Source organism: Apteryx rowi, unplaced genomic scaffold (assembly GCF_003343035.1).
Source record: "Apteryx rowi isolate R43461 unplaced genomic scaffold, aptRow1 scaffold_8, whole genome shotgun sequence".
NCBI classification, from domain to species: Eukaryota; Metazoa; Chordata; class Aves; order Apterygiformes; family Apterygidae; genus Apteryx; species Apteryx rowi.
This window is the reverse complement of record NW_020451093.1, coordinates 4,101,238-4,117,629: the sequence shown is the minus strand read 5'-3', so window position 1 is coordinate 4,117,629 and position 16,392 is coordinate 4,101,238. Positions and strand designations below refer to the sequence as shown.

Here is a 16,392-nt window from a genome sequence, read left to right as displayed (position 1 = left end):
ATGCTACTTGTTAACAGCACGGATAAATAGTTACTGATTTCCTCTGTCATACATGTTATTCTGGTTGCTTAAGTAAAAACAAAATGAGTTTAGGGCTTTAAGAAAGAGAATTTCAGTTTCTTGTCTGGCAAATTGATAGATCTATACATTTATCATAAATAAAATCAGTGTGGTATAAGAACTATATGAGATGTAGGTTTAACGTACTTGTGCACAACACCCTGAAAGAAGTCTAGTCTAGTTCACTTCCTGCTACTCTGAAGAAATCTGGGTTTCTTGGAAAGATAATTGGAGTGTTTGTATTTCTTCTTGATCCTTTTGCTAGTAAATGTCTTGCAAATTTGAGTTACTTTAATCTTCTCTTATTTCTGGAAGAAAGGAAACCTGTCTGGTTTTTTGCATCTTAGAATCCTTCCCATTTAGGGGAGGCCAGGCCACATTTCTGCCTTATGTTCTATTTTTAGTTCAAGATAGCTGAACTTCCCTTTTTGCATGGATAGTCATGGAGGTTATTTCCATGTGTGAGTTCACACTTTTTGTAAAATATGATTTATCTCGGTATCTTAAACAAGCAGACTAAACACTGATGGAGTTTGTAATGATGGAATAGGCAAAATCTTTTTTTGCTTGCTTTTTATGTACAGGTGCTTCTGAGTGTATAAATTACAGCCAGAGTTCATTCCATAACTTTGTCCCCTATTGTTTAACAGTAGCAACATTGTGCTTCCTGTGAAACATATTAAGACCACTTGATTCCTCATTATCAATATTTTGCAAATCAGCCCCTTGGTCTGTATGACAATTCTAATATGGGAAAAGATACAAATGAATCTCACTGTTAGAAATTATTAATATACATGTTATCAGAATTAAGTTTATATTGTTATATAGGTTATATCTATCTATAATGGTGTATTAGTATAAAGACATGATAATCAGAATTAAACAGACCTATGAAGAGAAAGAAGTGTGTACTTGTATACAAGTTAATGAACCAGGAAGCTGCTGTAATTTATAGGATACTGACTATCACATTTTCTTATTCACTATTGATTATCACAATTACTTGCAGATGACATTCATAATTATCTATGAAGGCATATGTTTTTTCTGATACTTATTTCATAAAGAGAATTAAATTATAAAATGTATCTTATGGTTTCGTTTGTTTGTTATTTTGATTTCAATACAGCTTAATGTTTTGGACTAACTGGAATGAGCAGCTCCCAAGCATCATGAGATCTACCCTCTCGGGCAAGAATGCACAGGTTATCATTAGTACAGATATTCTCACACCGAATGGACTTACCATTGATCATAGGGCAGAGAAACTCTACTTTTCAGATGGCAGCTTGGGAAAAATTGAGAGGTGTGAATATGATGGATCACAGAGATATGTAAGTAAAACAAAAATTACGCAAATATTCATTATAAACCTGTATGTTCGATTATATCTATTGGCTTCTGTTAAATGAACAAAATGCAACAAAAGTATCATGATTTGCAGAAGTTTCTCATAATAATATTAGTTATAATATTAGATTTAAAACTGAAAAGACCTCTGAACTAGAAATAATGCTCTGTTTACCCAACCCATTCCACTTTCTGAATGGCCTTCTGGAAATGCAGACCCCTACCACAAAATCTCTTTGCGCTGGTATTGAGCGTGAAGCATCACTGTACTAATTGAGCTGTATCAGCTTGAAAGAAATATGCAGCCAACATCAGTAGGAGAGATAGAGAAATGTTCTACTTTACATAGAACGATTATAATTTTCCTTCTAGTGCCAAACTCTGCTGAATGCATTGGAGGGGGGGACTAGAGTTTCTTTTGTGTACTACATTTGAATGTTACTCTCCAAATCTTAATTTTCTATTTCCTAACTATCCATTTTCAAGTATGTTCAACTCCACACCATTACTCTTATATCATAATGCATCCTTGAGTGCTCTGCTAGTTTCAACTAAGAGTCCTTTTATGTGGAATATGCTAAAGGCAGTTCATCTGTGCTCGCAATCTTGTTGCATGTTTAGCAGTACATTCCTCATATTTCATAAAGCCTTCCCCTCAAAGTGCATGATAGAACAAGTGAACGGCATGTTCTGGCTTATATTTTCAATTTCAAGCTCTGAAGACAACGTTTAGTGCATCAACTCATTCTTATATCCATTAATGGAAAAATAATTACATCTTAAGTTGTATAAAAGCTTTGAAATATTTTTGCGTCTTAAATGAAAATGACATGTTTTTGTTTCACATACCATATTCAGACAAAATTTCCTTATCTGAAGGGAAAGAGAGCCAAGCTTGTAACAGCAGGACAGAATTAAAATAAGCACGACTAGGCCTGTAGTTTTGTATCAGTTCCTTTCCTCTTTTGTTTTCATTGGTATGTGTTAGCCTCAGCTCACTAAAGTATTCAGATGCAGTAGCTGCATCAGAAAATGGACAAACCAAACATATGCAGATTCTAATGCATGCAGCCTCTGACTGTATGTTTGCTGTGAAAATGGATTTACTTTCTACTTTTTTGCTCAGTGAATTTATTATGATAGAATCCACCTGTGTGTCTGAGGATAATATACAAAAGGTGGATTGATTTGGGAGGGAAAGAGGGTGTCATTTAGGAGATGAAAAAGGAATTACTGCCTTTCAATCGTTTCTATTATTCCTTATTTTTTATGCTTCAATTATATCCTGTTTCTACATGTTACACTAAATATGTACTCCTTTATTTAAATTTTGCTCATACTTTCATAAATAATCCTTATTATTTATCTCTGGATCTCCTTCAATTACTGTTGTATATTTTGTCAGATAATGTAACAGAACTACACATGGTGTGCCTTATGTAAAGGTAATTTTAATCTATATTGAACCATGTAATGGCTAAATAGTATTTGCAGATTTTTTTTTTATTCCGTCTCTTATGTTACTAAATATAAGTAATCAAAGGTTTTAACTGGGTTGCATGCAATAATCTTGGAGTTCCTAATTAATTTCTGAAAGTGTATAAATAGCTCAAATTATCTCTTTGCTTAATAGCTAGCATTTGTTGATGTGTTTCTTTGATTCTGTTTCACTTACCAGTTCTCCTAAAATACCTTCAGTCTTACCTGTTCTTATATCTGACTAGTTTGAATAAATTATGCATCTGCAAATTTCCTCAGTTTGCTGTCTACCACACTAGAGTATCTTGAGGGACATGTTGACATCCTAAAATACAAGATTTCTTCCTACGCTTACGTTGTATTTTTGGTATAAGAAATTACCTGTTTCTCTCATATTAATCAACTTTTGTAAGTGTTTCCTTTGTAGGACTTTGATCACAATTTGAAAATCCTGATAAATTATATCGTCTCCTTTATCTTCTACTTTACTATCATTCCTGAAGACTGACAGTGCTTTATAGAGTTTTTTGGAAGTTATTGTATCATGTGATATATTCATCTACTTTGTTGTAATTCTCATGTAAATGACAAACTGTTCTATAAAGTAAAGCTCATTGACCAATAAAAAAAAAAAAACTATTTAAAATATGCATTATTTCTTTCACAGGCAGGAACTTGTGATAATATTTCATTCTGTTTGAATGCAGGTTTATTACAACGTCAGACACTTATCCTTAACCTCCAGGTGTTTAAGAATATATATAAATACTTATATACCTACCATTTCATTCCAGTGACTTGCTTTACTGGAGTACATCACTGTCTCAGTCTGCTAAGTTATTCAGTGACTATTGTATTTGTTAAATCTAATAAAAAAGAGAAAAATACCTTCTTTAGATCTTCGGTAGTAAAAGATTTTAAAAATCATTTTCTCTATTTTCTATACTTTCTTTAACTGCTTTCTTATAAATACTTTTTTTTAAGTTAGGTATTCTTTTGTTTCTCTTCTAGTTCTACAGAGATTTTTTTTAATTGTTTCCTTTCATTTTTTCTGTCAGAATTAATGCTTTTTTTCCTATTCACTTCATTTTGTCTGCATTTCTGCTTTCTGAAGTATGCCTCGGTCTCATATAGATCTGTTTCTTTTCCATTTTGCTGTAGTGTTTAGTTTTGCTTTCTTGATCCCATTTTAATTGAGGTTTTGAATATGATGTCAGTTAAGTTACAGTATAATTAGTAGGCTATGTGGAAACAGTTGTATTTTTCCATGAACAAAATACCCCTCATGCACCTCCCAGTAATGAAATGGGAGATGATCCAACTTTGTGGCAGAAACCATTCCTAAAATCTCACCCTTTTTGTCAGGCCTCTGGCTTTCAGTTTGTATTAGCAAAACAAACTAGTCATATGATTCTTCAAAATTTGTGTCTCTTTGTGAGATGAAAACATTAGTTCCGCTTTTAGCTCCTCTTTCCCATTTCTTATATGAAAAATTATCTGAACTGTGAAAATTCCAGCTTTTCTAGTATATTGTCTCTTGATTTGACTTTCTACCCTTTTAAATCCCCTTCCCTATTACAGTAACAGAAAAGGTCCTGCAAGTAATAAGCTGAATGCAACATGTTCTTTAGAAGTTTTTTGAGGAGCTCAGGTAGGTTAGACCTATATAAAGCTGTACTACTATTAGTTGTCCTGTGATGGTATCAATTTCAAGAGACTCAACTAGACAGATGTTTAGGAACTTGAGCCATTCGGTGAGCAGTGATTGCTCTGTGGTAAGTTTAACCAATAGCTCCGGAATTCACCCCAGGAAACAGAATCCCCTGTAGCCTGTGGCATAGGGCTGTCATGAAAAGAAGAAGGAAGAATGATGGCCCGAATGAGCAAAGTATCATGCAGAGGATTTAGATTTTTAGGTTACTGTCTTCTCGATGTGAAGAAGTGTTTTCTGAGCCTGTTTCTTCACAGATGCTTTTGCTCTGCATCATTCCCTTCACCTCTTCCCACCTTAAATATCTTTGAGCATGAAACATACTGCTTTTGTAAAGTCCTTTGAACTACAGTCTAGTAGGATGTCAGCTCAGAACTTTGTTAGAGCAAAGAGCTTAGATTTCAGAGAACAATGAACTAGCTTTCAGCCTATTGTCTTTAAGGGTGATCTCCTTAAGTCTGCTCTGCAGAATAGCAGAGCAGGTAACCTGTACAAAGACATGCGAGGTATCAGTTGCACCATTCTGTTTGTGAGCGAGAAAACAGGTTCCAAGTTCAAAAAACTTCTGCAGAGGAAAATGCTAGTTTTCCAGAAATACTTCCATGGACATTTTTTTCAGGATATAGCAACTTACATACACAATTAAGAGCAATTGTGCTGTTATCACGGCTAGGATGCACGCCATATTTTTCTTTTGTACGTATGATGTGTTACATGTCAATAAAAAGAGAAATCTAAAGTATGGGAGCTAGATGCCATGAAAAATATAGCCATACTTTCAGAATATGATTTAGTTTCAAAACTTCAAGGCCAAGATTAGTGCCACACTGCAAAGAAATTTCAAAGTCTGGATTGTGCCACATATCCAAATGTTCATAAACTCAAAGTCCAGATCTTCAACAGCTATGTCAATAGCAAGTCCGAATAGAAACACATAGACATGACGGGACAGCTAATCAAATTCACTATCTGTGACAGGTGTCAGATACCAATTATATCAGAAGAAACATCAAGACAAAATAAATTTCCTCAAAATTTTCAGCAAAGATGTCCTTCCATCGATGTTTTAATTGTTATATCCCTGTGAAGAACAGGAGAATAATCAGGAGCATAAAATTTATAACAACAAAAACAAAGTTTAAGCAGAAGATAATGCACTGTCTTTTCAATATAGTTTGCATAGAAATGCAAAAAAGAGAATTGGGGTTGTCCTGAATTCTGAAAACACTTTTTTCACATTGTTTAGACAGGGATTGTCATTTATAGCAAAAAAAAAACACACCAGGCTTCTTCATTTAAATGTGCAGATGCACTTTACCTGTGTTGACCAGCCTCAGTATTAGTGCTTCAGCAGAGTTGCTCATCACCTTGTTGATGCATTCTTATATCAAACCAGAATGCAACCATGAAATTGTGTTATTGATCTGGTGAAATAGTATTTCCAGGGCAGTTGTTCTTCTTTATTGGTGTGCTGTCCAGCTTGACGAGATCTCTGGTTTCTGCAAAATTATGATAATTCAAATAATCATCCCAAAATTCCAGTGATCTGAGATTTTGTAGGATGTTTCAGCAAGGTGCTGCAATCAACTGCCACTGAAGAATGGTTGCCCTTTTCCTCACTGTCTCTGCTTCATTGCTTTCTAGTTTCACTTAGGTTAACAAAGATAGAAGCTATATAATAGAATAGGAAATGCTAATGTAACTTAGTGAATTTTCTTTCAGGTAGGAGCTTCTTTCTTTATTCTACTCACTGTAATAATCTGGTAAAAGGATCAGAAAATAATTTAGAAGTATTGAATTGTTTCTTTTGAAAAGAATGTTAGGGTTTACTGTTTTTTTGTATGAAGCCAATATTTTAATGATAGTTTTTGGTTGCAGGGGTATTCTTATAAGTTTGGAAGAATACTTTTTGCTACTAAGATATGCAGGGTTTTGTTTGAGCCAGAAAGATCACTGTAGTAATTAAACATTTCTTGTTCTCCTCTCTCAGATCTTCCTTTTCAAAAAATAAATGTGAGAGTTATTTCCCTCCCACCCAACCCCCAGTCCTTTCCCCTTTTTCTCTCATTTTCGAGCCTGCAGGATTAGTTAGCTGCAGTGCAAGGGAACTGACACCATTGATGCTGGTGAGTTGCTTTCTTTAAGTAGTTCTGTAAAGTAACACTAAGATTGAGCTTAATGACAGGGACTGTGTAACCAATGACAATAAAATCCTCTAATCCATGTGACCTAGGTAGCTGGTTGATAGAGATCCAACACTGTTAGTTTGGGTCTATTTGCTGAAATAGTAGGCTGATGATAGAAATAATTAACTGATAAAGGTGTTAAGGAAAACAAAAATGACTCCTAAAATAATGGAAAAAAAGATTATTTATAGCACCTCAGGAACCCACAAAATTAGAAAAATATCGCCCTAAAAGCTAAACATTAGATGAGGATTGTCATTGCCACTTATGATGTAGAAAAATGGTACTGTTTAATTAATATTGCTGTAGTTACAAAGAAGCTGGTTAATACAGTCATAATTTACAGGGATAAAAATAAGTTCCATTTGGATGGTACCTATGGAAGATGTTAACCAAAAATTACTAAAATGAACATTGTAAAATCAACAGAACTGGTTAGCTTTCACTTAGGAGTTTTCAAAGAAGCAGTAAGGACCTTAAATCACTAATCTTGATTTTCTACAATATTTAAAACACTGGCAAGATTCCAGAACACTGGAAAAAGAAGTGTTACACTAGTATTTAAAGGATAGTTTAAATTATTCAGGTAGCTATAAAAGCCAGGTAGCCAGTAGCACTCTGATGCTTCAGTAATGAACATGAAAAAAGAAACTACCTCAGTATGCATTATCCTTGTTACATTTATCTATAAACCGATACAGAATATATTTAACCAAAAATTAAGAAAGATATAAAGGCTGACGGTGAACGTGGTTTAAAAATTTTAATTGGTGCTTTACCTATTTTCATAATCACAAAAAATATCATTTACATGTGCTGATGTTACCAAAACTGGTGAATGGGTAATTTATCACTGAGACTGGTTTAAAGGCTGAAAATTACAGGCATGTTAAACTCAAGTGCTTAATACATCATTTGTCTACGCTGTAACTGTAAATAGTAGCTGGAACACCGAAAGTTTAGCCTTGCGGTTTGCCTTTCAGTGTCATAAACATGTTCATTTCTAGAATGGGGGAACAAAAGTTTAAATTAATCCTTGAAAGAGAAAGTACTTTTGATTTTGTTTGCTATGATTTTACGAATAGTGTCCGTGTTGTATAGTTCTTTCATATGATTCTTTGAAAGATATAATAAATGAAAAGAAAATCAGTGCATTATAGAATGATGAAAATATGTTTTTTATTCAGGTGGATTGTGATATTTAACATGAACAACAAAAAAGCTGGTGCTCTCATAAATTATAACCAGATGAACTTGTAGCGGTACATATTTTTGGCCTTAGGTTTCCTCATACTTTCTATTTGGAAAGATGCTTAATATTATTATTTAGTAACTTTAAGCATGTTCATGTTTTTCAGTAGGGCATAGTAGTGATTGACAAGAAAGGGGAAACTCCTTAGCTTTCTTCTGGTTTCTCTTCCTCCATGAAAATCAGCTTGCATCCTCTTTTTTAGTTAATTTGTGTGTGTGATTTTTCAGCTGCATTAAGACTCCAAATTAGAAAGTGATGAAAATCAGCACTGTAGAGCTAGGTGAAGCCTTCTCCTGCAGTAATACAAGCTACACTGCAAACTATGGGTATAGGCAATCTATAGGCGATCTTTTCCTGAAATAGAGATCTTTCCCACACACCTAGCCGATGGCCCTTCTACCCCTGCCTTTTTCAGAAGTGGTTCAGGGAGGGGAAAGGAAGAGAAGAGAAGTTTCCTTTCTTTGGACTAAGTAACTGGCCCTACTGGGACATTTCATGGAGAAGAAATTCTTTACATAGTGGATTCGTTTATCTAGGAACAGATAATGTTTTTTATTTTGCCAATGAAACAAGATCATTATAAAAGCAACATCAATAACAACCCAAACCAGTCTGCCCTAGGTCTGTGTTTTTAAGTGACTAAATCATGTACATAAAAGTTACAACTTGCCAAAATGTAGGGGTTTTTTTTCCCTGGCTGTGCAGCTAATTTCCCTGTATCACAGTTCCACATACTACCTTTTCTTTAGGATCCTTTGTTAGGCTTATTTGAAAAACAGTATTCAGTACAGAACAGTAAATCTGGCATACTATTTTATATTTTTCATTTGAAAGAATGAAATACATTAGGTAATTTTAGATTGATGTTGTGCTCTACATTATAACACAATAACTTCTTGTTTCTTGGTAAAGGATAAGTCAATTCTGTGAGACTGGGCTTTGTGATATTCATCTAATTTATTTTTAGGCTAATGATTTTATTTAATTTTTTTAAATTATTTTATTAGGCAATTGACTTTAAGTTGATACTAGTTTTAATCTTTTTAAATGTAGTTTTCTATACTAGCTTTTGTCATTCTGTTATAGACCTGTAAGTAGATTTGGGTATCTTTAGAAGAGTAAAGAGCCCTTAAAAACTTTTAAAAGCTTTCTTAGATTGCTATGCCCATTTATTAAGCATTTCCAAAGAGCCTATTATCAGTAAGTCATTCATTAGAGTTAAAAATTAAAATGCTTAAAAGCAGCTAATACTATAAGCTGATCCATTGACTGTAGGCATTCATTTTAAAAAAAACCTCTCTTTCTATAAAACTTAAGCTTTACCATGCTAAGAATTGTTTTGAATTTAATTCTTAAAGACAATCTAATAAGGAGACTGATATAAATAAATTATAGTATTCTGTGAAGAATTCATGTCTACCTATGCAACTTACAGATCTCTCGGATCTAGAGCACCTATATGTTGCAACAAACGTTATCTAGAGAACTGAAAGACATAGCAAGGATCATAGTTAAAATTACATTCCGAGTTGTGACACCCCCCCACCCCAATCCCTTATCTCATTTCAGGAAGCAGAGAGAACTTTTGATCTCTTATTATTTAGGGCTCAAAATACTGGCTTCAGCTGGGTGCCTGTATCATTCAACATTGAAACACATAGTGTAAAATGGCTTGTTGCCTGGAATAGGCAGAAGCGGTAGGGATGTCTTTTATTCAGGTTCCCTGAATGTTTTAAGATTCTGCATTCCACATGAAGTTGCAAAATTTTATCATTTTAGACATATGATAAAATACGTCAAAACAGGAATCTCTATATGACTGGTTTTGGTTTATATTTCAGAAAAACTGTTCAGATTTCTAATGCAGCACGGCAATGCATTGCCATTTTCAACCATCTGTGCACATTCGTTCGGTGCCACATTTCTCTCCTTTCTGTGACCTAAACCATTGTGGATGCCCATGATTTTTCCAGCTTTCTTCCTGTTGCACAATGTGCTTTTTGTTGTTTTTTGTCTTTTGTACTAAAGTACTTGTACAGTACTGCAATAGTTTCTGGGAGTGAATGAGTGTGGGCTTCACAAATTAAACCCCTATTGCATTGTAGTCTGCGTTATGCTTGACTGAATTTGATAGTTGATGTTAATCCTTTCCAGTTCTTTTTTCCTAGTATTCTTTTACACACATTAAAAAAGTTTTTCCATATATTCCAATATCCGATATTCTGTGAAATAGTGATGCTTACTTGCTCATGAAGCTGTGTCCTTTTTCCCTCCCGCTCAGTGCACACAGCGGTTGCACCTTTGCGGTGCAGCTAACCCACCCTTAAGTGGACAACAGGCAGCATGTGCTGCAGTTGGGTGATTACTGATAAACTGGCATTATGCTTGCGGTGATAAACTGCATGCTTCCAGATGGGATAAGTAAAGACAGTTTTGCCTTTTTTCCCCTCGGGGGGAGCACTGAGGTCATTTGCTTCTACCTAGCCACCAGTTTATATAAAACTTACAGTAAGTTGATTATCTTGGAGTCTTTACTGTTCATTTGTTTTGTTTTCTAATTGACTAACAACCACAAAGAACATTAGAGAAGGAAATGATGGGTGAACACACAATATGAATATGCTTCATTTCCTTAGGATACGAAGCAAAAAACTGTTGAGAAGCTCTGATACCTACATGTCCGTTGGAGGGATTTGGAATTAGTGAAGATTTGGATCCTACAAAAATATGTTCAAGCTGGAAAACTTTTATAATCTTGGTTTGCACAGACTTGGTACATAAGACCAGTCGTAGTAAGTCAGGCTAAAGAGCACTGAGAGTTAGCGGGTGACCAAGGAAGAGCATAGGAACAAGGCAACTTTTATCATTAACGTCCTGTGGCAATGACTTCCACTGAATGTTTTTGAAGTACTTTTTTTCTTCATTTTTAAACTGTCTCCTGCTATTTTTCTTTGACTAGAAGAGACAAAGAACAGAAAACCATTCCCAGTTCTTCTTTGTGCTGCTCTTGGTTTTATAGTATAGATTCCTACTCAGCTGTCTGTGAGCAGAGTTGAGATTTTCAGAGAACTGTCGCCTCAGTGACCTCAGTGATGTTTTGCCCATGTGCATCATTTTACCTTCATGTCCACTGAATTTCATTTACTACTCACTTCCCAATCTATATTGTGAGATACTTCTGCAGATATTTACAACTGGTCTGTATCTTCAGTATTATGAATAATTGAGTTTTGACAGCAAACTTTGTCACTTCATCATCTAGTCCCTTTTCACTTATAAATATGTTAACCAGAATTATTAATGATTTTTTTCCTCCAATCAGATGTCATGGTAAGTATTTTTGCCTGTGTATTTATCCAGGTGGAAATAGAACAATTAGTGAGTAACATGTAAATTTACAATTTGAAAATACGATTTTTCTTATGCTTGAATAGTGATCACCAATTCTCTGTTGGCTTTCCTTTCTGTATTATGTACTCGGGTATGCCCTTTTCTTGAAGGGCTGCAGCAGCCTTCTTGTGTCTTGATACAAATCTTATCAAATTGCTATCATTAACTTAGAGGAATAAATTTACAAAGTATTGGCTTCCATCATTATTTTTGTTGCAGACAAGCAATCTGTAAAGAAAAAATGGGCAGACTCTTTCATGCTGACTACCTCTCCCAGGCCATCCCAGATGGGACCTGTCTCTGTCCAGTGATAGCTGTAGATGCTGCTGAGAAAATCAACCTCAGCTTTACTGAATATGAGATTTAGAAACACAGATGGCAGAAAAACTTAGAACAGACCTGATATACAGCAAATTTGGTTGACATTGAAACCTCTTAAACATGATTTGGTGGGTGACCAAAGGATGAAATGACTTTTAAAGATGAAAGAAGACTTTCATTATCAGTTAATTCCGATCATCCAAGAATGCTATCAAGATAAAGAAATTTGTCAATCATTCTCAGACACCTTCTATAAACTAGAATGATGAAAGGGCTGTAAGGTTGGCTTAAAGCTGGTGGAAATATGAACTCTTTTCTTGTAGATGGTAAAAATAAGACCAATGTCCTAGAATAATGCTGTGACATAATAGAGGAGACCCTGAAATTCTACGACCATCATTGAAGAGTGCTCCTGGATGTTGGCTTTTGTGACCCTTTATTTAGATCTCAAATCTGCCAAGAGTGAACAAGGGTGATAGCTTCTGTAATGAATTTACATTCTTTTCTTATAGTCTGAGAAAAACGATGGCAGTGTGAAGGGACATAGAACACTAAACAGAGTAGGGCTTTCTTTGTCATCATTTGTGAAAAAAAATCTTTAAACTAGGACAGTTTTCACACCATCATGGAGGGCAAATACAGGATTGGAAAATCAGTATGGCCAGATTTGCTACAGATCTTTCAGAAAGATACATGATCAATGGTATCAAATGGTATAGTCGGTTCTATAAAGACATAATAGAGATTATGCTTCTTTTCTGAAATGTGTTTGAATGTGAATAGCATATGCTTTTAAGAGGATATTATGAAATGTGTCTTACAATGAATGTGCAGAAATGCAGAAGAGATAAGAGGACTGCTATGTATTAATTCTGATTATCAGGAAGTTATTCATAGAATACTTCCAAATGAAGGTATCATTTCCAAGTTGAGGAAGGAGTCCTAACAATCATCCCTGGCAAATTTTTCACACTTGTCCCCTTAAGAGTGAGATTTCTACATGCATAAATACATGTGGCCCAGCTCAGTATGCTGTGTTGCATTGTAGAGTTAACTGTAGTGTAACATCATGGTATTTTATAACAAAGGGACACTGCATTATCCAAACTGTGATTTATCATACTTATAAACTTCTTTATGAAGTTAAAAGCTGCACCTTGGGTTTCAAATTTCTTTTTGCGATTAAAACATTTCTGCTTATCTTTTAACATTTTTAATTTTGAAAGAAGGTTGGTTAGAAAAAAGTTGTGTTTGGGGGGAATTTATCACAGGAAAAAATCTTTGTATTTGCTGGTCAATTCTTTTTACAAATAGTCAAATACTTAGCTTAAAATATTAATGTATGTAGTTGACTGGAATTTGATATAATTATCTGATTAATATAAATAATTTTGACACTATGTCTATAAGAGATCTATAGCTACATGCGCAGGAATGCTCATGTGTACTGGAATCCAATTATGTACATTAGTAACCTGTCAAAACGCTTGTGTGACTGAACTTGGCCCACTGTAATTAGCACTCTTTCCATGCAGTTTTTGGATGTAGTTTGGCATCGAGTCAGTCCAAGGTCATTCGCAAGGGCGTTTTGTGTGCAAGCCACTCTGTTCTGGAGGCTGTGACAATTTAGCGTAGATGGAGGCCTGTCCAGCGCCCAGCCGTGTTCTTGGGCATAGCCCACTTACTGCCATAGATGTGAACAGCCTGCCACTAAAGCATACTTGGCACTGAATGGTGCGTAGTTAGAACGCCTTAATCTCCAAGGCATAGTGCAAGGGAAGTGGGGAACAAATGTTTTATTCTTCCAGAAAATGAATTTTGAGCATCCTATGTATTAGGCGAATTCTTTAAATGGTGGGAATATTTTTTTTTTCTTTCTATGGGACTGACCATTATTTCTTCCTTCTTCTGCCAGCATTAAAAAAAGAAAAAATGGTACACAGTGTCCACACGTGAGCAGGCTGAGTAGTGTACCGGTGGCTCTGCGTACACAGTGCAGCCCACGTGCAGTCAGCATGGATAGCTCAAATGCATCAGATGTGCTGTGTGCATGCAGATAATTATCCTCTGTGTTTCAAGCTGATTTCCATAAACATGTGTCATTACTAAAGGTGCCATTGGGAAAGAATAAGAAGGACATGAAGCAGATGGAAAACTGTGGTGGCCTAGATAGAGAGATAAATTGAACATTGATGATTATAAAAACAAAAAAATTATCTCTGAGTTTTTAAAAGAAAGATACCCCTTTTCTGGTTTTATCCCAATTTACCTATGGTAAGCAACAGCTTCATACATAGATGCAGTTTTTCATGACAGCCTGGGTCAGAAGAGCTGTTCCCAGTTCATATATATGCCTAAGTTACTAATTATCCCAGAGAAGTGTGGAAGAATACAGTGCAATAAATACAATCAGAATATTATTTATTTTCATTACCTTTCAAAAATTCTAGTGCAGAAATAATGACTCCTTTCCAATAATTTTGCTATTCAGCCAAAATTTTAGGCTAGAGGCCTAATTAAAGACTACATTGCGTTCTTCTGATCAGAAACTATATATGTTAATTTTTTAATTCTGATATATAAAAAAGAATGAACTTACTTTAGAAAAGCTGTAACTTAGGCCGAGATTAAATTCACTATATTTCTATAATTTTCACTTGTTCAGTGTCATTCAAACCTTCTATATAGTGAACTGCAGTTCATATTTTCTTTCTAGGTTTTAAATTCTGATATCTAACAGTAATATAATGACTTAGGAGATTTTTTGTTGTCATTCGGTAATCCTAAAGCACTTAACAAATACATTTTGTCTTGGGTTGAGACTTCTAATATGATAATAGTGGTGAACACTTTGTTTTGAAACATGCTTCTCACATTGATTCATAAAGACTCAGAAGTTTTAGACTGTTCAGCCAAGCTACAGTATCTCTTTTTCTGTTTTGTTCAGGCTATTAAGCAGTTGGTATGCTGAGGTGGTATTTTTACAATCACATTTATGTAAATTGTGACTTTTGTCTTATAGAATAGATGCCTAGAGCAATGGATGGGCACTTGCATTTAAGTTCTGAAACTCTGAAGTGTAAATATATAAGTTAAATTTCATAGCATTCTTTTGAATTATTTTAAGTAAGTGATGTTATCTTACTTTTCCAGTTGCTTTAAGCATAGAAGAATAAGTGTTTTGTCTAAAACTATGAAGTGAGTCAGTGTTTGCACTTTTAAGATTGCTCACTCAGAAACAGCGCTCCTCTTCATGTTTCTCTTCTGTACTTATGTATTCTAGGTAATTGTCAAATCTGGACCAGGCACCTTTCTCAGCCTGGCTGTATATGACGATTATATCTTTTGGTCAGATTGGGTGAGAAGAGCTATTCTGCGTTCCAGTAAATATACAGGAGGAGATACAAAAGTCCTTCGTTCTGATATCCCACATCAGCCAATGGGCATTATTGCCGTTGCCAATGATACTAACAGTTGTAAGTTACAAAACAAGTTATTTTGTTAATTCCTTTCATTTCAAGAATTTTGCTTAATTTTAACAAAGTTAAAACATTTTACCGTGCTTCATAACCTTTTTTTTTTTGTAGGAACTGTTAACAAAAGATGGGATATAACCTCTTCCCCAAGTAGTTAAATATTATTGAATGACTATTTTCTGTAATGAGTGTTCTGCTCATTTAATGGTAATTAAATGATTTCTTTTCAAGTATTTATAGTTTTTGAATGTGGTGTGTTTTTTTAATGACTATATTAGCAGTAACTCCATTTGTTTATTTTTAATATGCCAACCTCTGAGGCATATGAACATTTTTATCTTCCTTACAAAACAGGAATTAGTTGCCCATGAATCTGAGATATGGTGATCTTTGCTCTCTCAAAGACATTGGTCCCTGAAATCTAATAAAACAGAATCCATCTTTTATTGTTTGTTTTTCAGGTGAATTATCTCCTTGTGCACAAATGAACGGAGGTTGTCATGATTTATGCCTTCTGACTCCTGATGGACGAGTGAACTGTTCGTGTAGAGGGGACAGAATACTGATAGATGATAACAGATGTGTGAGTAAGTAATACTGTCTGACACAACGCTTTTCTATGATACAATGCTGTTGGATATAACAGTCGAAGACAGTTGGCCTAAGCCATTAGTTTGATTCCTTCCATATACAGCAATAAGTGATGCTGATGGTTCAGCACATATCAGGCTTCTGGTTTTATGTCTTGTAAGGCCTTTTGTAGATTAAAAAGCACTAGTGTTTATACTATTCTTAAATTTCAGTTTGGGGGTAGCTGTGTTCTACTTATGTTTCCTATATGTGGTATTGTTTATAGTTGAGTACAAATGCTTTCACTTCTTGTTCTAAGACATATAAAATAATTTCAACTTATTAACTAGCTGCCATATTTAATCGTACAGAATTAGTGTTTTAGTAATTTGGGAATGTATCACTTTAAGCTGAGAAAGTCCCTGGACACCATTTTTGTTGTAGAATGTCCTGTTTACAGTGTTTCAAGTTCTTTCTCCCATGTCTTTCTCTTCTTTCTTTGATCCAGTATGACTTAAAATATGATAAGGAAAATATGAAATAGCCATTTTTTCCCAGTTCAGAAATGGTTCAGAATATATGGTCATCCATAGT

The 16,392-nt window shown here is 34.7% G+C and overlaps 1 protein-coding gene across 1 annotated transcript in view; it reads left to right on the top strand.

The window, feature by feature from the left end:
* Nucleotides 1–16,392, top strand: part of LRP1B (LDL receptor related protein 1B) — a 572,531-nt gene that overhangs the window by 407,327 nt on the left and 148,812 nt on the right. Inside the window, exons 43-45 of the mRNA XM_026088976.1 lie at nt 1,193–1,397; nt 15,036–15,228; nt 15,690–15,815. Coding sequence (XP_025944761.1) covers nt 1,193–1,397; nt 15,036–15,228; nt 15,690–15,815 — 524 coding nt within the window. The remainder of the gene's footprint in view (nt 1–1,192; nt 1,398–15,035; nt 15,229–15,689; nt 15,816–16,392) is intronic.